We start from the raw sequence: 22,623 nt of genomic DNA, 5'->3' as shown, positions 1-22,623 counted from the left end.
ACTAACATCCCACAAACTGTAATACATTCCCAGTCCTGCACTGAACAGCAGAATGCCTCCCAGAGCACTATGCTTAATTAAAAGAAAGGCACAGTCAGCATTATAAGGGGGAGAGACCTTGAGGTTAGAGATGAAAATAAGAAATGTAACCTGTAGATGCTAATTGTTTCTATGTCTTACTTTGCTTTCAAATATTTCATTTTTAGAATTCCTCCAATTCTGCTGCAAGCCATGTAATTTTGACTGTGTAAGTCATGCAAGAATTATAAACAGTAAGGGAGGAGAAAATATGGAAATGCATTTGACGTTCCTTTGCTTTCTTTTTTTTTTTTTTTTTTTTTTTTTAATTCCTCCTGACAAAATATAATACAAACCCTCAGAAACAAGATTGGTGAAATATTATTACTATTTTTATTTCAGTTCAGACCCAGCCAGGGCTGCAGTGTTGTTTGCCTCCAGTCAACAGAAACATTGCAATCAGCGCTTCAAACAAAACTGGAAAAATTATATAATTTCTCTCAACCCAGTACTTCAAGAGGAGGCATCCTCACCTTCCTCTCCTTAGAAAAAGCAGAAGTCCTGAGCATCTGGAAGGCTACACTCCACAACGAGAACATCAACAGCATGTGGACCTATATTTAAAGCTCTTAGCAGCATGCCCTCAGTAAATGCTGGGCAGGATGCTCTGCTCCAGCACAGGTTGCTGAATTGCCTGTAAAAGTAGCTCTTGTTTGAGCACGTTGCAGCAGACTCACTTCACAGTGACAACTGCACAAAGAGTTGTCACCGGGTTTGTGTCAGAGAGAAGGGCACAATATAGACAACCCAACACAGACAGAACAGGAATTTTAACACAGAAGCAAATGAGAAAATTCAAGAGAATTAACACAAGTTGCGTTAGTACTTCTTATTTTGAAGGTCTGGCAAATGGGGGAGTAATGATTAATGGTAGTTTTACTTCACTGTTTTATTTTTCTCGTTGTATGAAAGGCCCCGCAATGACTCACTAGATACCAAGCAGGGATCATACCTCAAAACCTGTGTTGTGTGCCTCAGTTTTTGTTGGAACCCCAATGGGCCAAGTACCCACTCAGTACCATTACCTCACTGTCTGAAAAGTATCTGTGCAACTACGCAAGAATTCCAAAAATACCAAACAAGCTCCACTAGAAAAGGATACCATCAACAATCCCCTTTCACACAACACCTTTATTCCTAGAAGTTATTAAAATATACTCATGTAGATTCACCCTTGATGCAATGCTGCCAAATTTAGTTGTGGCAAATTTACATCAGGTGTGATTTTTGTCCCCAGGACACCATTCAAGAAAATGTCAACGCATCGAGGCTTGCACACACCAAGAAAAGAAACAACCAATCAGCTTCACAAGTTCGAGGGATGCCTTAATCTCTGTGTTTTCCCTGTGTTTTTATAGTATATTGTTGCGTATGAGTTACAAATGTGTGAAAACATTAAAGTTGAGCCAACTACAAAATAAGCTAATATCTTGTGTTTTCTGAAAAATGCAAGCCTAATTAGAGTTTAGGTAATTAAAGCTTTCACAGTTATAAAAAATACAATACATTCATTTATGCAAATCTGCCACTGAGTGCGATTTCAGTAAAATACCATGTAATGCGCGTAACGTCAGAATTTTGCTTACAATTGAAATGTCTGCAAAGCAAGTTCTCTTCCGAAATTTCAGGCACATGCACTGTAATTCTCTTGCATTATGGATTTAAAACTCAGATTGCTTTGTCTTCATTTAAAAATGATTAGCAGTTTACATCGGATTTATATGCTGGCATAGCCTTTGTATCACTGAACAACTACAAGCTGATTTACAAAAGCCCGGCTACACTATGTGTATAGCTATGTAACTACAAAGTAATATGTGATGGCAGGCATAACCAGCACACATAATTTATAATTATGTGATTAGCAATATAAGCCACTATTATTAATTAACGTTTAATGCTGACATTGTGCTTGGGGCTGTATAAACTACCGGTGCAAGGCAATTTCTGCCTTGGAGTGGCAAGGGGCTAAAATGACAGGCGCCATCCCCCAGTCCCACGGCTCCTGGGGAGGAGAAAGTGCCCAGCGGGAGTCCTGCAGCCAGCCCGGCACAGTCTGCTGCAGCTGCCCACCCCTCTGAGATGGGGAAAAGCTAAGGACCCTTTCCTTTATCAGAAACAACAAAGCAGGCCCAAGTCTTACCAAATAAAGGGTCTTCAGCCTCCGTAGCCCTGGGGCAAAGCGCCAGCAAATCTACTTAATACAGAGCGAGGTAGACCCATGACCTGCTCCCTGGCTCACTGGGGAGGTAGCAAGGTGGGACAAGTATCTCTGGGGGCTTCACAGATGACTTCTGCTCCACTCTGTCGCCCTGCAGAGTCGAGAACTGCCTTCCAGCAGCTCTAGGGAGCCCTGACACAAAGCCTGACTGAGCATCCCGAGCCTACAGGATACAAGGTCCCCCCACAATGTAACAGCAAGTTCTTGTGAAACAGCACCCAAGGCATGTTTGGGCAGCAAAACGGGAGTGAGAAAGGTGATTCAGAAACATTCCCCTGAAAGTGAGAGGCCAAAACCAAAGAGTTAGATAATCAGGATACACAGGACTGCACGAGCAGACGCTAAATGTTTGAGGGAGAGGAGACTTTCCAGATAGTGTGCACGTTTGAGCTTGATCATTTCTTTCCAATGCAGCTTGAGAGTCTAACAGAAGCCACATGTAAAAGAGCTAGTACTGGTTCACAGCACTCACAGCGTTACTCTGTCAGTAGCCATATTTCCTTGAATATTGAGAAGGAATAGAGGTATGAAACTTCTTGCCCTGAAACCAGTATACCTCCAGGAGTCCCTAACCAGGGAATAACTATCCACTATCCACTTCCATATAAAGGGGAGCAGGGAGAATTTTTAACACCTACCTTGTGAATTAGCCAGGGGAAGTTTGCAGTAACGAAAACTGAGTTTAAAACTTCCTTTTTTTTTTTTTTTTTTTTTTTTTTTTTTTTTTGGATAATTAGGCTTTGAAAAACACCTCTAACAGATACTGTCATTAGTTTTGAAAATCCTCTCCTTCTTTCATGCTCAGCAGTCTGAATGGGAAAAAATCCAACCTGGAAGTGTCCTTCATTATTATTTACATAGAGCCTTACCTGCTCTTTTGTTGATAAATCGAAAAGCTGTATTTGCAGCAAAATAATGATAATATACAGCTGCACGGACAGATTACGAAAAGCAAAGCAACCAGACAATTATTTACTGTGCTACTATAAGACAGGTACAAACTTTCTTTACATCAACAAGTTTTAAAACTGTCACGCAGCTTCTAATTGCCATTAATAAGGTAGAGATAAAACCCTCTGGGTCCTAATCCCATCATCGTGGTGTTGCAAGTTAATGATATGTTAGCCAGTGCTGTATATCACTAGCTTACAGAAGGGTCAGGAGGAACACTTCATCCTAGGCCATCAAGGCTGTATTCCATGGGTAACCTCTAACCTGCCGGGGCTGTCAATCAACCAGCTGTACGCATGAATACCACGCTTCTGGTCAGTCATCACCCATTATTAACAGTCCCTTCGGTTGTTACAACTAGACCGAGTTGTCAGATCTTTTCAGGACAGTGAAGGATGATTTGCTATTGATCTTGGCTCTGGGAATTAGCGATCTACTGCATGGCTTTGGCTAGCTGGTGGCACTGTGAGCGGCAGTAGATTGTTTGGCTTGCTGTGAAGGACCTCAGAAGATTACAAGAATACAGGAACTGTAAGAAACCTATAAAATATTAAAGGGGCTATCAAGGAAACAGCTTCAGATGGATTTAGCTGAGAGAGGAACTGGGATCACAAAAGTCAGGTCGTGGAAAGTAGCTGGGCCCCAGTAATGAGCAGGACCTCTGAGAGGTATTGTCATACGGATAATAGAGATCTGCATCCAACCTACCACAAGATTCATTGGCACTTTGATCGGATCTATGTCTCCGGTATAGACAAGGGCAAACAAAGAATCCAAAGCAAAGGCCATTTTCCCTTGCTCACTATTGAAGTCTTTTTATAGAAAAATACTCTGGAGGCCAGGAGCTCTATTGAATAGTTTTACATAGGAAATACGACTAGAAGAGTCCTCCCAGGTCATCCCCTGCTATGTCTGACACATCACATCTCATTGATATCACAACATCACAATCTCATTGATAAATTTCTCAAGTTTCTTCTTGAAACCAGGTAGTTTTCTTGCCCCTGTGACTCCTATTGGAAAGCTGCTCCAAAACTTCATGTTATTAGAAATCTTTATCTAGTTTCCAAAGAACATTTGTTCAGAATTGGTTCCTATCAGCTGTTCCTATGGCATTCAGTATACTTCTGCTTTAATCAGTTCTCTCTCACCATTTACCCTGATGATATATTTATAGGGATCAATATACCCCTACTCAGTTTTAGGTTTGCTAAACCAAATACACAGTCCTTTATTTCTTGTTCCCTATCTCAGTTCAGTAACGCTTTTCCTGGACTCTGCCTGTTTCAGGATTTCACAGCATCGCAGGCTGGGTGAGGCTGGCAAAGACCTCTGGAGGCTAACACAAGGACACCCAGAGCAGGCTGCCCAGGGCTGTGTCCAGCTGGATGTTGAACATCTCTGAGGAGGAGGTTTCACAGCCTCTGGGCAGCCTGTGCCAGTGCTTCCATCACCACACAGCACAGGAGGGCTGCCTGGTGCTGAGGACACCTACTGTGCTCTGCTCTGTGTCCATGGCCTCTTGTCCTGGCGCTGGGCACCACAGAAAAGAACCTGCCTCCATCCTCTTTGCAGCCTTCCTTTGGGTAGATATAACCCCGCAAAACCTTTTTTTCTCTAGGCTAAACAGTCCCAGCTATCTCAGCCTGCCCGCACAGGAGAGGTGCTCCAGTCCCTGACTCCTTTAGTGGCCCTTGGTTGGACTCTCCAGTAGCACCACATCTCTCTTGTGCTGGGAGGCACACAACTGGATGCAGTGCTTCAGCTGTGGTCTCACCAGTGCTGAGCAGAGAAGAAGGATCACCTATCAGCCTGCTAGCAATGCTTTGCTTAATGCAGTCTGGATATTATTAGCTTTTTTTTTTTTTTTTTTTTGGCAGCAAGGGCACTTTGCTGGCTTGCATTCAACTCTGTGTCCACCAAGACCTCCAGGTCCTTTTCTGTCAAGCTACTTTCCAGCTGGGTGGCCCCCAGCATGTACTGATGCCTGGGGTTGTTCCTCCCCAGGTGCAGGGCTCTGCACTTCTCCTTGTTGAACTTCATGAGGATCTCCCCAGTGCCTTGTACAAAAGTAGTCAGGAATCCCACATGTTTCCTGGATATGCTTCCCCTGATGCAACATCCAGGGGAACATCTCAGAGAATATTTCCCTTCCCTGCTGTTGCAGAGCTTCAGCAGTTGTCAGTCATTGTGAGATTCAGCAAAACACTTCTCTTTTACTTCCAGCTGATAAGCCTCCTGCTCAGAGCAAAAAAACATCTGCATGACCTTGTGCTTTATTAGTACTTAATTTTATCCGTTTTCCACTTCTCCTGCTGTCAGGGTCAGTCCTTCTCTGAATTGCCAAGGCCTCTCGGCTTTCTGTCACTTACAAACTTTTTATTTGCACACTTTGTTGTGGCCACAAATAAAAATGTTAAGATAGGTCATAAGACTGATCGTTAATAAACTCCGCTAGTTACTGTTCTTGTACCTTGACAGTTCTTTCAACTCAGTTCTCAGAAATCCTCCTTCAGCCTTTTCTTTACATTTCTTTTAAAATTCATGTTCTCCCGACCAAATTATTTTCTTCCATGTAGCACTGCATTAAGTGTCTTACAGAAGTGTTGACAAATTAGAGCTGCCATATTTCTCTTGGTCACAAACTCAGAGAAAGATACCACAGGAATCTGACATAATTTATCCTTGGTAACCTATCTACTACAATATTTGCTAATTAATCTTTTTTCCAACAGATCTATGCAAAGTTCAGTGTCTGTGCATTATAATGACAACAAAGGTCACCTCCCCCCGTCTCACTCAACTACAAATGAAAAGTTTGGAAAGTTACTGGAATTACTACAGTACAAAACACAAACAAAAAGATTTGAGACCTCATCTGCCTTGGGACATGAGCCACAGTGTAAACCCATAGGAGTAGGATTATTTATAACTATAAAGGATTAGCCACCTCAAAATTATGCCGTTATCTAAATAATAATTTGAAAGGACCCACCAGCCTCTAACTGGTTTACAGTTTATGGCATGCAGCTTCGTTGGTCATTGTTGTTGGGCTGAGAAAATATGGAACATTTGTACAGAGCTACTTGCTCTGGAGTCTGCAGAGAGAAGATAGAAAACTTTCATATGTTGTCTTAACTTATCCTTGGCCTTGCCCCAGAATTATACTTTAACATAGGAATCTTCATGGAAACAGAATTGTTGGAAGGAGATAGAATTGCCTTCATTGTTTCCTTAGCAAGCTTGCAGAACTCCCAGGTGCCAGCCCAGCTCTAATGATGACCTTGTTCTGCAGAATGGTGACTTCAATATTACAGATATGCACAGAGCACATGCTGCTGTGGGCCCTTTCAGACAGCAACTCGTGATGTTTGATGGAAACATAATAATATGGACAAATTGCTGAAAATAATGTTCCTTTCTGAACTCCACTGCCTCACCAGGTCAATTTAATTACTCAGAGAAGATTAACAAAGAGAGAAAAGAGTAACATTGCTAGACCTCAAACCATGTGCCAAGTCCCTCTTGCAGAAGAAGGGATGATTTTGTGACTAAAACACAGCTGAGAGACTTATAGTGGGACCCTTGATGTTCTTTATGACATTGGACAAGTCACTTATCACTTCATGACTCCGCTTCCCCACCTATAAAGTCTCCATCAAGATAGTTCACAAAATCAGACTCATTTTGAGACCTATTAGAGACATACTGAGCTCTGTTAGAGCTTTTGAGGCACTTTTAGATCCTCAGTTGCTAGAAACTATCAATTCAATAAGCGTATTTGGATTCAACAATTTATTTCAGCTGAGTCAGTAGGGCTGCTTCTCATACAAAGTTTTTAGTTTAGAAGCTGTTCTTATGGGTTTAGAGAGCCTGAATTTCAATCTTGTTGTGGTAGCGGAAGGTAAGGATAGCAATGTGCATGGCACGTGAAATATTGCCACATCCATTCATCATCGGAAGATACTTGGTTTAGAAGATGAAGGTAAAAGCAGATACCCTAACCCCTGACAGAAGTAAATGGAAAGAAGTATTTGACAAGGATCAGGCATTTGTTCATAGGTCTAACATGATGAAACGTAGAGCCCAATTTCTACAGCCACCTAACCCTCACTAATGAGTCACTCAAAGCTGCCTAAAAAGTCTAAATCATTATCTTTACAGTTATATCACTTATTTACTAAGCTTGTCAGACCTGTGCTTGCGTGAGATCCAAGGGCAGCCACCAAAAATGCCATATGTAGCTTGCAGATATCTGCAGTATTCTTGACTGTCTTCCTGCTAGGTGTGCATAACTCCAGTTGTCTGGCCTTCTCTAGAGAAAGAGAAGAAGAGGAAAGTCCATTGTCTCCCCGACAATTTGCAAGAATATCTGAATTAAAAATGGAAGTTTTGTCATTTGCATGGCAAAGAGAGCAGGGAAAGAGAGGAAGTATTGTTAGGTATTGGTAATGTAAAAACATAAGTATGCTGTTATTTATGTAATTAGTTATTGCTTTCATTATGGGTGCAGTCTTAATGGTTATAGTATTTATGTATAATTACCTTAATATTCACTGAAATTTCCAAGTAGCTCCCTAATTAACTGTCTCAAATATATAATTACATTGCATCTTTACGCAAGACTTGCCTAATTAATGTAGTTACACCACTTCTTTGTGAATGTGCATTATTAAATGCTCTTCGCATCATTCTTCTGACTTCTTGTAATTCACGCTTTACAAAAATTAAGACCCTGAATTAGAAACCTTCATGAGCAACCAGCTCCAAAAGCAAGCGCCAGATGATCTTTTCTTAACAAAAAAACAAATCTTACTAAGCCTCATTACCACTCCCTTTAACAAAAGCTTTCCATCTGGATCTGAAAGAAATCCCAGGTACCATTGTCTTTTAAGAGGGCATAGAAAACACGTTATAGATGCGAAGAAGATTTTACTGCCATCAAGGGTCCAAACTCCCAGGCTCCCTAACTCATCTGCCGACAAGCCCATCTGGCAAGGGAACCAGGTGACTGCGTGATAGCACCCCAACCACTTGGCAATGTCAGGTGGCATTTTCAAAATAGAAAAGTAACACGAGGCTTAGGAAAACTGTCGTCAGTGAGACTCTCCTCCAAAAACACATCAGCTGTGGTTTTAAGTCAAGAGACCACCCTTTTTGCCAATCCCCTCACTGACTTCTACACTCGCCACACTACCTGCTGCTCTGAAGCATCCCACATGCCATGAGTTAGCAGCGTGTCACAACTCGGAGGTCTCGCTCTAGCCTGCAGCTCCTGCTCCATGGGGTTATCCATGGGGAAAGGAGCTTATGCCACCATTGGTCAGCAGCACGTGTGAAGCTGCAGTTACAGGTCTGTTATGGCTTTAAAGAATTTAATTCCATTTATAGACTGAATTCATCTGATCTCCAGCATCCTGGAGCACTCAGGTAGGAACCTGAGAAGAAAGGGAATAGGACGAAATTCTGGGATCCTGCCTTGTGCAAAGACTTTCTCGGGGGTCCTTTATGCCAGTCTTCACCTGCCAGTGAGGGCATTATAAAGCTGCTGAAGGAACATATTATATATCTTAGGCCAGAGGCAGTTTCTCAAAACATGAGGAGGTGCACTGAAAAGTAACAAAACTAAAGAAACCTCATCAGAGCTCTTACTTAACAGAACAAAATCTGAATTCACCAAAAGGTAAGGACAGGATTTCTCAGACTATAGGCAGGCCAGATGCCAACGAGGAATTTGATTCTGCCACTTTGACAGGGCAGACATCCCCACTACTGGACTCGGCAAATGCTGTGGCCATACAGATTTTTTTGAAACAGTTGAGTATGCACCACAGACATTTTCCAGGGGTTAATTCACTGGTTAAATGGTTATACTAAGAATTAGGATCTGGAGAATATCTTGCCAACTGTACATGTAGACTCTAGAACTGTTTTAGCTAGCGACACCCACCCATGAGGCAAGTGAAGTGGGGGAAGAAACATTTCAAGGACATTCACTTAGCACACATTCACATGGAAAACTGAGGTGAAGATTCCTGACAGAGCTGTAATGAAAACAGTCACTGTCTGTTCCAAACGGCCTGCTTTTTTACATTATTTATCCATTTCCAGTGTGAATTTTTGCTTGACATTTTAAACCTTTGGAGCCTGGGGCCCAGGTTTATTTGTATTTACTATTGCAAAGTTTTCATCAAGCAGCTGTCACAGATAAGCAATACAGACACCCAGAACTAAGATCATCTCATTTCAGCTCCCACAGCAATCACTATATACTACTACAAGGGTATATTGCATATAAACTACACCACACAAGAAAAGAGCCTACCCCTGATAACTCTGCGTGGATACAGGCAGAATTACTTTGGTAGGTGAAGTAATTTGGCTTTGCTGAGCTCTACAATGCAGGCTGGCATCTTTAAGTGCAGAACTGTGCTCTTTGGCACCTAAATAAATAGCCTAACTTTCAGATGTGCCAAATATCAGGAAGTCAGAATAAGGGCTACTGGGTACATCTTCAAATATCCTGCCCCACATCCATATATTTTGGCCTTTTAATAAGTGGATCATGTTTTTTCCACCAAAGGCCATAGTCCTAGCCTGCCTATATTAAACAAATCTGTGCTCTAACAGGTTCAAGCACTAAACAAATATCAAGTTCTTCATAGCTAGCAAGTCACTGCTATTTTAAAAGAGCCTCTTGCTTTTTGAAATAACAGATACCAGCTCATATACTGAACGGATCCACTAATTAAGTATTTTGTACTGCAGCATTTTAGATCAATTTATAACCTATCAGCCAACGTGTGACATGTGCATGGAAAATACAGTATCATTCCAGCATGGGTTTTTTCCACTTCCATTTTTTTTCAAGTTTGTAGTACGCAAAGAGTTACTGAAATAGCCCGCCATACAACATCTGGGAGACAAAAAACACTCACAGGAAAATACAGCAGAAGGGGAAGATTCATGAAAACAGGAAACATTAAGAGGAGAGTGAAAATATGTCAAAACAAAGGAGGTAATAGACCATCAGGACGAATGAGTTCACCGATCGGCAGAAGTTCCTCAAGAGCCTTTGGAGACCAGCAAGGTGACGTATGCCCCTCCTGCCACAAAGGGACAGCAACCTTTTTAACCTCCATTTTGCACACATGTGAAGTATGGTGGTCTGCCCAAAGACAGGCTTGATCCACACACAAACATTTTCCAAGTCCCATGCCTTCCTCTGGTAGGAAACATCAGCATTTAAAGAACAGCGCTCATAACAAATGCAGATGCTTACAGCCACAGGTGACAAGGGTGGCTGCTTAGACCTAATTAAAGCATCACTTGCAAATATGCACACTGCAGAGGACTTTTTGCTCCAGCTGTGTCCATAGCCCTTTCACTAACACTTCCACAAACAGCCTTTTACTTGCTCAAAGCTTTGCCAGTGCTCCTGTACTTCAGGCATACTGGAGGATTCGTTTGCATCACTCACCTTGCCTCATATTTCCACTCAGAACAGTTTAGTCACCCAGGAATATCAGTAATATTCTGAGATAGCTTCACAGCAGAATAGAAACCAGCAAATAGCTGAAGTGAGCAGCCCTCAGACGGAGCACTGCTCACCCAGAGACTCCTCAGACAACGTTTCAGTGACATGCACAAGTGTAGAAATCAGGACATGGTGCAACATGAGGAGCTGTGAAAGCAAAGGCCATTCTGCAAGAGATTACACAGACTTCAAAGCTTGTCAAAGCAAAGGTCCTCCCTGCCTTTCTGAGGGGACCCTGAGATAGAGAGAGCCTTTGTAAGACACCATCAGCTCTTGAGCCTCTATAACTTTAGAGAGAAAAGCAGCCAGGTATTATCTGCACAAAGAGAAGTTCCTTGTGTGGATTTTCTCAGTCTTCTTATCACAAAACAATCTCAGAGGATTTTGACCGAGGAGATGAGGTATCACAGTGCTTTGTATCAAACCATGCCCTGGCCTGTGACAAATGAAGGATGTGAGGACAATAAACAAAAATAACAGACTTCAGTGCAGCCTCACCCACTGGCTTTCCTTATCACTTGCACCAGGTACGTGGGCTCTCTCCACTTCACGGTGAATATTTCCCTCTGACACAAAGGCCCTTTAGATGCACAACTCCTGCTGACTTTCAGAGGACAGGTAAGCACTTAAATGCACTTGTGCCTTCAAAATCTCCCCCTAGTGACACAGCAGTAAAATTAAGTCTCCAAGACTTGCAATAAAATGCATTCACTGGTGCCCTATGAAACACCCTGAATAAAAATCAGGCTTTAGGGAACAAAAAATAGCACACGGGGCTGGGGTGCAATGCACTTTTTCTACCACCTGGAGAGAGGAGTGGGGAAACCTCAGAGCCAAGGCCAAAGGGAGGCTTGTGCCCCACAGAGGATCTGAGGGAAAGGCTGAGGAGGAGGAGGCAGCCACAGGAGGCTGTGCATGGGGGTTATGGCCAACCTTTTCCATCTGGTTCAATCCCAAAAGCAAAGTTGCCTTCTGAAGGGTTCACTGTTTTCACAAACCCATATCAACACACGGCCTCTGAAAAAACTTTGCTGGCAAAGTTTTGGAGGCAAGTGAAACTGAATCCTTGGGATGGCTGCCCCAAAAGGAGAATGCACATGGCTGTTAGATGCCAGCCTTGGCAAGAGGTGGGTCCCAGCATGTCTCCTCATCTCACGTGTCTCTGAAAGATGGGGTGGTCAGGGGGTTGCAGCTCTGACGGTGGAAAACAAGAGCTTGAGCTCTCCCTCTGGGGTTGTGAATGTGCTGCCAGACCCATGAGTGTTCCATTGTACTTTGAAAAAAATGTTAGCACCTTTTACAAATTCCAAATTAAACCTCAAAGGTGCCCAAGAAGTCTGTGTTGTCCACTCTAGACCTAAACACCATCAGAGTAAAGCAACATAGCTGGGCATCTGTCAGGCTGCAGAAGACATTGGGCCAGAACAGAAACAAATACAGACCCTAAAAGTTCATTGCAACCCAGCATCACGTCACATTACATACAGACCTGCCCATTGCTGAACCCAGACCCCACGATCACCAGGCAAACGAGGAACACCCCACCTCTCCCAGCTGAAAGACCTGGAGCAGCTGCCCAGGCTCTGCTATAAACACGCGCACAGCACCATGCACATCAGATCCAGCGATCAGAAAATACGAGCGACTGCTCCGACCCCGGCAAGTGCACGGTACTGTGGAGCAGCGCTGCGCTCAGTGGGGCACCACAGAGTGAATCCCTATGCCCACATCTCATTTTTAATAAGTTAATTTTAACCATTACCTGAAAGGCGACTCTTCCACAAAGTGTTGATCATTCACAACAACGAAATTGGGAGATATAGAGGGGTTTGGGGAAACAAACAACAACAAAAAAGCCACTTAATTACATACAGTGCTGCATGACTTCACAGAGCAAAGCTTTTCTTTAAGATCTTAAGACCACCCACAAGCATAACACATGGCCTGGAACCTGAAGAGAATATCTGAACAGGGGTCTCAGCATAAGGATGGGAGGCGGGCAGTTTTGCTTGGGCATATGCAAATGTTTGTTTCTACAGGATCAAATAAAAATTAACTATTTGTTGTGTCTGGTTATCGGTTGTCTGAGCTGGGGGCTGCTTGGTAAAACAGGGAGAAATAAACCTTTAAAACCTGTGACACGGGAGCATTATTTGTCTGCGCGAGGCTTTAGTCACGGTTCCTGGTGTTTTATGTATAGATGTTGTGCAAGAATAGGACAACAAGGGCTTTGTTCAACTTGATCATCTCATCAAACAGGGCTCGAAGAATAAAAGTTGGGATGCAAGACTAAATGGATATGATCTGAATGCATATTTGTGTTACATCTAATACAACCAGCATCATAGATGAACAAGATCAAATAAATGGTAAAACCTGACAAAGAGAAGAATAGATGGTGTGTGGAGCCATCTGTTTTGGAGGACACCCAAATCTGTCTGAATCAGGAAGGCCAAACTACCAGCTATTCTAAGATCCTCCATTCCAAGAGTGGCCTAATACGCAACTACACAATCAGCTTCTCTCACCATCACTTTGGCTGCAACTTTTTTGTGCAATTAAGTAATTTATTCCTTTCTTCATCCTCCTGATTCTAATGAATCCAAGCCACAAACAAGCCCCAGTTGCTCCTATTCAAGGAGTCTGATTGCATCTGGCAGTAATTGCTGAAAATCCTGAAGAGGAAACAGGGAAGGAAAGCATATTGTTTGTGGGGGTAATAGGTGAAGACCTGCCTCTCTTGACCTATAATACATTAGTGTCAGTGAACATTTGGCAGCCTTCAGATGATTAGCAATGAAGATGAATCAAGCAAAAAAAGAGGTAGAAATCTGCCTCATCTGAATCGCCAGAACTGCATAAATTTGCATGTTGATTAGCTGTTCTTTTGTCTGTGTTCCTAATTATTATGACACATTATGTCTTCATCATGCAAGATTCTGATCTGTCTTGTTCAAAATGCATGTAGAAAAAAGTGCTGTTTATTGATTCAACATGTAACTTTAATTTTTATGTTTGCTTTAATTAAATACATATTTGATTGCCTTTGACTGGTGTCTCAGATTTTTTTAACTCTTATTTACTTCATCCTGTTGACAAACAAACAGGTAACCTTTCTTTATTCTCAGATCACTTGCTGATTAAAATCCTCCCTACCCCCATCCTCTTCTTCACACACAACAACCTTCACTTCCTTGTTAGAGCAAAGATTACCAAAAAAACAAGTCCTTCGGTAACAGCTGAGTGGTGAAGCGTGATATCTACAGGACTGAGCAGCATTGCAAGGACCTTAACGATGTTAACGGTAGCAAAGAAGTGCGTGTACTACAGGGTCAAGGTAATTTTCTTACACCATAAATTCATTAGCAATAAGACTAGTAAAGTGCCTGGAAATGCAGACTTCTGATTCGCAGGATTAGTTACAACAGGCTTGATCCTACCCAGGAATTCTTCCGTTGACTTTCACAGCCACAGGATTAAACTGCAGCATTCCTAGCCCCCGAGGCAGTGAAGTCCCCACCGTCCCACTGACTCTCATACATGATTCCAACAACCAGAGCACTTTACCTGCTTCTAGTGACTGGCAAACTTGAAGTCGACGTTTCTTCCTACAAGACTTGCTCGAGTGGCTACAGGCAGCCAAAAGAATCAAAACTAAATAAAAGAAAAAAATAACATGTAATTATTAGTTGTTCTGACCTGAAACAAGTTTCCAGAAGTTTTTATTTGAAAAAATAGAAATAAAATAGAATTACATTTCATTGAAACACTTCATTCACTCCAAAACTATGTATTTTAATTTATATTTTACCTGTTTCATTTTTTTTATTTTAAATAACAAATTGAAGTCATTTTGAAAATTAAACGATTTCTTAAGATGGAGAATCAATGCATTTCACTGTAGAGCATCTTGGAGCTTTTAGAAATGTTGAAATGAAACATGAGGCTTTTTTGGCATTTTTCTACCTTTTTCTACAAATTGAAACAATTCACTAAAAGCAGCACAAATTCATGATTCATTTCATTTGACATAAAACTGAATATTTAAACCAAGAACTCAGTTTCAGATTAAACATTTGACCCTCTCCTCTGCCTACTAATATTAGTTTACCTTCATTACATGGGGGCTTATTACGAAATCTGACCTGTTTGTAGCAGGGTAAACAATATTTCCCTGGAATTTTTGTTTCAGTAAAATAAACACAATCACTGCTGTAATTTGGAAAACCAAGTAGCTCACTGAAGTTTGCAAATAATTCCTCAAATTGTGGGTCAAATATTAGTATCTCAACTTTGACTGACTTCCTTTAAATATAAAAATTATGTGTTTGTGCGTTTGTTTTTCTAAAATCCACCCCTTCGAGGAAAGAAGTGAATAGACTATTAAATTTTCTCAAATGGCAATAGGAATATGCTAGTCAGTGTACAGAGATTAAGCAAAACTGTACTGAGAAAGATGCCTGAGGATGAAAAAACCCTGTATATTCAAGCAATTGATTTAGCTGTTATTTTTTACTATTGTACCCCTGCCAAACCAAACGAGATTTGAAACAACAATGCCTGCCATTTTTCACTGTTAATGGCACATGATTGGCTGCAAGTGCAATCAGTTGCTTGGTACCCAATAATCATCTTGAAACACAGGTAAATGCAAATCCATATTTGTAAGAATATAAACACATAGCTACAGAATAACTACTGGAACATAACCACTTAAAGGCTTTGACACCAACCCACAAGGCAGGGAGGGAAAAGTTGTTGCACATTCGGGTTATTCATGGTCATTTTCCTTAAGTTCCAAGTATGTCTGTCCCAGTCCAGTGGTACGTGGTAACCTCACCCCGGACTTCTGTTATAGTATCAACAGCCAGAAATAAGCAAGGAGCCAAAAGGAAGCTCACACGTGGACAATAAATAATAACAGGGAGATAAGTGGAGGCAGCTAACAGACTCCCTCTCTTCTGAAATTCCCTTCCCAAAGCAGTTCAGCACATGCTGGCCCATAGAGGCATGAGATGGCTCTGGGCTCCCCCAGCCTCCGCAGCACCAAGCACAGCTAGAAACAGCCAAGCGAGCTGCCAGCTGGGGCAAAGCATGGTGGAGAAGCGGGTCTCACTGACGTTGGTGACATGGTGCTAGCCAGCACGGCTCACCTCTGCCCTGGCTGAGGACAGGGCAGCCATGCAGTTACCAGCACCACCCTGGGGCCAGAACCACCCCCATGCGCTGCCACCACCAGCACCAATACCTACATGTGCTGCAAGCATCAGAATGGACACCTGGTTTACATTCATTGCAGAAGAGAGTTTGCTGATAAATGGATGCAATGCCCCCTTCGTGCTCCACAGCACCTCAGGAAGCATGGAAAAAGAGCAAGAACAGCAAGGCTTGCCAGGGGCCTTCTGTCTCTCCCTTCCCAGGAGCAGAGGAGAGGGGAGGCTGGCTGCGAGGAGCTTGGTGGACACACCAGCCTGTTTCTCCAGCATGGTCTCAATTCCTCCAGCAAAGCTGCTTGCCCTTTCTGATGACTGCCATCACCTCCCATACTCCTTTCCTACAACTTAACCAAGAGGAGGGACCCAGCCCTTCCTCACACCTGGAAGTCAACCCAGCTGCACTACGTTATCCAAAGACCAAGTTCTATCTTCTGTAAAGGCTTCCCATTCCCTTCTCCTTATCCCACGAAAAAGCAAGGGCTGTCTTTTACATCTGGCCAAACTTATCTTCATGTTGATTGCTCCAGAATCCAACCCAGAAGGCTGAAGTCTTGCAAGAAGGGAACTGGGGACACCAACTGAGATTTACCAGCACGTTGGGAATTGACTGTCACCCAGCCTTGAGGAAATCCACAGCACAGACATGAGTTCTTCCCTACTAACACCCAACAGGCTTTCCAGCTCCCAGGAAAGCTCCTACAGCTACTAGCCAAAGGGCAGCTTGGGCTAAATTTGCTAGAAGTGAATCTTCTAGATCCAGCACAGTCTGGATTCAAGACAGGATGTGGAAGTGGAGCTATTCAAGTGGCATTGATGGATGAGGCCCTCCTGTCAGCAGGGAGAGGGCATCCATCCATCCTCATCCTCCTTGACTTCAGCACTAACCATGAGATATTGCTGTCTTGTCTGACGGGTGGCAGAAGTCCAGGGTAATGTACTAAAATTATTTTGAGTCCTTCCTGCTGAGACACACCCCATAACTACTGAAAAAGCGTTATCTTCAGCACTACACTCCTCTCTCCTGTGGACTTCTCATCTGCATTCTTTACAGCTCTTCCCTGTGTCTGCAGAGCTGCTAGGTGACTTGACATGGATTGAATTGCCAGAAGCAGGCAGGTGAAATACGGCTGTATCTGCGTCTCGGTGTATATAAACACACTGCTACCACCAACATGGCAGTGAAGGAAAAGCAGCTGGTTAAATCCAAGCAAGACAGAGGCAAGACAGATGGGAGACAGGAGAGCATCTTTAAGAGCGTGTCACTTGAGTGCAGTATGCCTGGCATGAGGTTGCATTTCCACAATTGGGGTGTTTGTTTCATAATTTAGGAGTGCTCTTGGATTTGCTACTGATGCTAAGTTTTCCTATAGCAACCTCTGCAAGCAACACTTCTATTCTCTTCCATTGGCTAGGAGACTCTCTCCCATCCTGGCAGGTGATGACCTTGTCTCTGTTATTCATGGCCGTGTCACTTCTCAGCTGGACTATAGTCACTTGAAATATGCAAGCATGCAGCATTCATGCTTAGAAAACTTCATTTACTGCTGCAATGCATCTCTTCAGTGACAAAGGCATATCAAACCTGGCATTGGGCCTGGTACCAGCTTCCCACGGAATTCCTAATTGAGTTCATGGTCTTCATTCTTATCATCCTCGTCACATCTAACAAGCTGTGTAAAGCTGCAGCGAAGGAGCCATTTGACAGATTCGCTCCACTAGCCCTATGATGTCTCTGCAGAAAGAATCAAACACATCTGTCCAGAGCCTTCAGCCTGTGGATTGAACATCTTCAGGGAATGCAAATCTTCACCAAATTTCCCCTCTATCATAAGGCATGTTTCTCAGACTTGCATAAACAATAACAGCAGAAACACAAAAACAAGGTGCACCATTGTATCTACTTCTCTCTTGGGAGGAAGATGAAAGAGGGAATCCCATCTGAAAGCCTTGACAAATCGTACAGGCTCCCTTCTTCTACAACTTTTCAACGATGCTTGTTCCCCTTAGATCCTTGCTCCGCAGATAGCACCAGTCTCACCAGCAGAGCCAAATCCTGGCCAGCATGGTGTGATTGAGCTGGCATCACCCTGGCACAAGTTGTGCTCTGCCTCCTGGGGCAAGGTGGCTGCCCACAAGGAGCTGATGTGCAGGGCACACAGTAGGGGCAGGGGTCCACACTGTCATGCTTGGGAGTTAACTTGAATCTGTCCGGAAAGAAACCAAATGTGTTGCACCCAATTACTAAAGTGAGCTCATTGTATCTATTTCTATGGAATATGTTGTTCCTCTTCGAATAAGGAATTTGCAGGAATTCTATACCTTGCCAGCTCCTCAGCATGAATATTATTATAATTGTTTAAACTGTGAGTTTATACATTTTTCTCAGCATAGTAAACATGGTTTTAGAGGATGTTTGCAGGTCACATGGCCTTTAAAACTACATATTCTTCTCTGGAGTATGAACCTTAATCCAAATAAGACTTTTTTAAATTGATTTTTTCAAGTGCTGCAGTATTTCTAAAGAAGCATTGTTTTAAATCTCATCTTCTGAGTCCTGCAATCACGCCTCTGAGTCCTGCAATTTGAAAAGATCACAGCCGATGATGGTAAGACGGGAGGTCACGCTACCAGGAAGCACATGGAAATTATTTACCATATAAAAACTATGAAATGTAATGAAGATCTGCATAAAGGATGAAAACACTTTGCCTAAGAGCAGTGTTTGCTGAAATTCATACTGATTAAACTATTGTGGCAAGAGTCACTTGCTAGAGGCTTCCTTTCCCATAGCTAACTTAGAAGTCACTGATAACGGACCTATTACTAAATATGCCTATATCTATGGAATTGAGTGCTGTATTTCATCTTTATGTTGTTGTTGTTGGTGCTGTAATTATTGTTTATCCTTGGGAAAGACTGAAGATTAGTTTATGCTCAGATTTCTGTTAATATAAAGATCAGTTAGAGATACTTATTTTTCCAGTGCGTTTAAACTAGTACAACTCCTTAATGTACATCAGAATGCAAGTATTTACACTGTACAGCTCTACTTGCCTTGATTCTGTATTTGCAATACGAAATTACTACAATAAGGCATCATTCTATCAGCAGAATTGCACCCATGCAGTGGGGATTTTTTAATTTAACCAGCTCTGCATGGTCTAAAACAGGTTAAGTAAAGCTTGCTTAAGCTGAGTAGTGGTACCTGTTTGTGACCCTCCTTGGGGAGAGGGATCACCAAAGCCACCACCATCTCCAGTGGTACAGGTCTCTGCTGTGAACACTGAAGCAGCAAGATACTCTTTGAACAGACCAAGCAAAAGAAGCTGGCAGAGAAGCTGGGAGGCACAACAGGTTTGGTCCAACCATGTACATTTTCCAACCCTAACAGCCTTACTAATGTTTAGTAGGGGGTTTTTACTCGGTTGGTTGGTTGTTTTTTTTTTCAGCTCAGGTTATTTTGAGCATTTTCAACTATTTTTATTAGTGTGACTTGCTGAAATTTCAAAATCAAATGAGGGGAAAAAACCTTTCTACACAAAGCTGATGAGGCTGATGTTGAAACTTAAAAGCAACAGTTGGTCATAAAATTTGCCAGATTTGATCTACCCACTCACAAGAAAAAAATACTGGGTTTGGGGGAACTGGCATTTCCTGACCTTACCATATTCCTGCAGCAGGACCTTACCCAGCTTTACCCTCTGCCAGCCTGACAAAAACACTCCACCTCACACTTCCCTCATTTTCCAAAGCATGGAAAAGATCAGAGAACACTTGGCTGCTTCATTCTCACTATTATCAATACTATTTTGTCCACGAGGCAAGGACAGCCCCCAGAAGCACCTTGCACAGCCCATGCCATGCCACCCCTGGCCCTGAGGCAAATGGTGGGGCCATCACCTCCACCAGGGCCATGGCACAGCCTGGGGGTGGCAGCACACTGCATGGCTGCGTCCCCCAGTTTGTGGGTACAAGCTGGCAGGTTGACCCACGCCCTCACTCCTTTTCTCAAGTTTTGTGAGGAAAAGGAAAAGCGCATACAGAAAATTACCTCAGGAGCCGATGAACATAAGTAGCGTGGGGGGCTGTGTGGAAGTCAGCCATTACGGCCTAAAATGTTGTCTCTGGCAGGGGCAGTTAAATTGCTCTGGTGGACAGCTCACAGACAGCAGTACATACTGACATGTGCCTGTCAAATTCCTTGAAAATGGAGGATTTGGGGGCGCTTCATCTTCCCTCCCATGCTGGACAGGGTACCCCTGACAGGAGGGTTACCTCAGCGGCCACCGGGCGGGCAGAAGCACGGCGATGGCACTGCTGCTGCCATCGGCGGCTGGGCTGCCTCTGGGAGTAACGCCGCTTTTCGGCACAGATTATTGTTCCTCATATTCCTTTGTTTGCCGTTGTAATCTCCATAGTCATTCTCGTTGATAAACAAACAAGTGAAAAGATGCAATGAGGTGTAAGAATAGATTTGCACAGGGCAGACAACTGAACATTTAATTTATTTACCTCTCCTAACAGATACCTGGGGTGACATTTATTAATAAACGGCATTATCAGGTGTCTGATATGTAGCTCACAGAAATTAATTACCCAGCCCATGGTAAAACCATAACAAGCCTGCAGTGCTGTAACATTTGTGCTAATTGAAAATGAGATAAGTGCTGTGGGTGCAATTTGCATTCAATGCAGTGTATTAATTATCTTCAGTTCTCTTCATGATAAATATACCTGACTGAACCACTCTGCTAATTTACTGGGTAATAGAGTCATAAGTGGATTCCCTTAGGTGACCAACTACCGGCGCTGGGCTCTCCGCAACATCAAGGCCTTCATCTTTTCCAAGTGCTTACACTGGTTAGCAAGCACTATATGATTTTCTTGCAGACTGAGTTGAAAGTACACAGCAGCAAACTCTTTTTTGTGACCTCTCTGCTGCTCAATACGAAATTAGAAAACACCCCCACACACACAGCAGACTTTGTACTTCATAAAGCAAAACAGGACACATTTCATTTCCATTAACGACACGCCGCGAAGTTTGATGGCAGCTCCACAAGGAAAAGCCTTTCCCTCCGTGCTCCTCGTCCCCCCCCATCCGCTTCACAGTTATGTTGTCGTGGGATTTAATTACATTTCTGTGTGAAATATAAATTAATTGACTCTTGTAATACCCATAACGATCAGGAAAATTCAGATTTAAAGATACTGTGCAGTTCCAGTAGATTAAGGCACTAATTGTTCTGCTCTCACCGACTACAATTTATATGGGGATCAGGTTACAAAACCAATATGTGCTCGAGTTAAGGCTCTGTGGTACCGTACAATTAGGACTAACGTTTTTTGTAAATGGGCCCAATAACGCAAAAAGCACTTTGCTAATCCCAGTCTTTCTAATTCAGAGGTCATGCATTGTCTAAGGCAACCACTCATACTGTACGCAGCCACCGTCCTTTATTCACCCTCCTCCTCCGTGGCTTGGGTTTCTGAATTTGCCGCTAACCTTGGATGCGCTGTTACTAATTTCAGGGTAGGTGATGGCAACGCAAGGAGATCAGGGCCAGCGCTTTGCTGCGCTGCCCCCGGAGCAGCCCGGGCACGTTGTGACTGAGAGGTGATATCTGCCTCCGCCAGCTCCCCTTTGGTTTGCAGGCTGCGGATGGGGTCAGCTTTTGGGCTCGGCTGTCAACTCAGCAGACATCCGGGGCAGCAGACGGATGGAGGTGACAGTCATGCTTGCAGTGAAGGGGACAGGAGGTGGTGAGCAAAAAACTCAGCCCTAGGAACAGTCATGGCCTGACTGCCTGCAGGCAGCTCTGCAGGCAGGGAAATGGGATGGCAGCAGAGCTCTGCTCCCCTTCATCACACTACCCCACAGCCCCCCAGCTACTGAAGACTGAGAAATATATCTCTCACATAAGCCAGGATGAACTGGCTTTCTCAAAAGAGCTGGAGAGAAGGTGCACTTCTGCCAGAGACCTGTTCACAAGTTCCCCTTTAAAAGAGCAAAGGCTCTCCAAGCTCTTACCTCGTCTGTTTCTAAACACATCAACTGCAAATAAAGGTTGGTTTCCCGAAATATTTTGTGTGGCTGCCCAAATACTCTTTTGCTTCTGAAGTTTGCATGGCTCATTAAAACATAAGTAAAAATAAAAAAAATAAAAATCAGTTTAATACAAAAGGAGAACAGTAACATTTTAGAGTGATTTTAAATGTGCTGATATGATCTGTGCTGGAGACCTAATCAGTGACATCTATAAAGGCATCAATTATATTTCCCCAGCAATTTTCTTGCTCTCTGGTGTGGAATTCTATGGAAAGATAAAACCAAAGAAATCTTGTATCTTAGAAAACTACAGGGGGAAGGGGACAGCTTAGGAGCATCTCTGGTTCGGATGACAGCCAAAATCAGAACTCTTTTTTTCCTATTCCTTGGGTGGAGGGAATGAAACCCCGGCTATGCAGCAGTATTCAGGTTCTCCCAACCCAAAGCTCTCCTGAAAAATAATTACATCCCTACATGGACAGTGGGACTTACCTGATGTAGAGGGATATGGAGGTGTTCTGGGGTGGCTCCTCAGCCCATAGCAAGGGCAGGGTTATCCCACCCAAACCAG

At 43.1% G+C, this 22,623-nt stretch overlaps 1 protein-coding gene across 4 annotated transcripts in view; it reads right to left on the bottom strand.

Annotated features, from left to right (window-relative positions):
- The window catches only part of LOC311434893 (uncharacterized protein), a 37,000-nt gene extending 20,696 nt beyond the window's left edge, over positions 1 to 16,304 (bottom strand). For 2 of the 4 annotated variants that reach the window (XR_014691811.1, XR_014691812.1), the window contains exons 1-2: positions 16,040 to 16,304; positions 14,355 to 14,441 (exon numbers count right to left, since the gene is read on the bottom strand). Coding sequence is in view for 1 of the 4 variants with exons in the window: in XM_084515380.1 (XP_084371506.1) it covers positions 7,446 to 7,565; positions 14,355 to 14,441; positions 15,521 to 15,572 (259 nt within the window). In the remaining 3 variants the exon portion in view is untranslated. Of the gene's footprint in view, positions 1 to 7,073; positions 7,566 to 14,354; positions 14,442 to 15,520; positions 15,641 to 16,039 lie in introns of those variants that run through there. The other 2 variants (XM_084515380.1, XR_014691813.1) reach the window with 2 other exon arrangements.
- Positions 16,305 to 22,623: the final 6,319 nt, after the last annotated feature.

The sequence above is a fragment of the Aythya ferina genome (genome assembly GCF_964211825.1).
Source record: "Aythya ferina genome assembly, chromosome: 3".
Lineage (NCBI taxonomy): Eukaryota > Metazoa > Chordata > Aves > Anseriformes > Anatidae > Aythya > Aythya ferina.
Note: the sequence above shows the minus strand (reverse complement) of the source record. Positions and strands in the feature narration are given on the sequence as shown.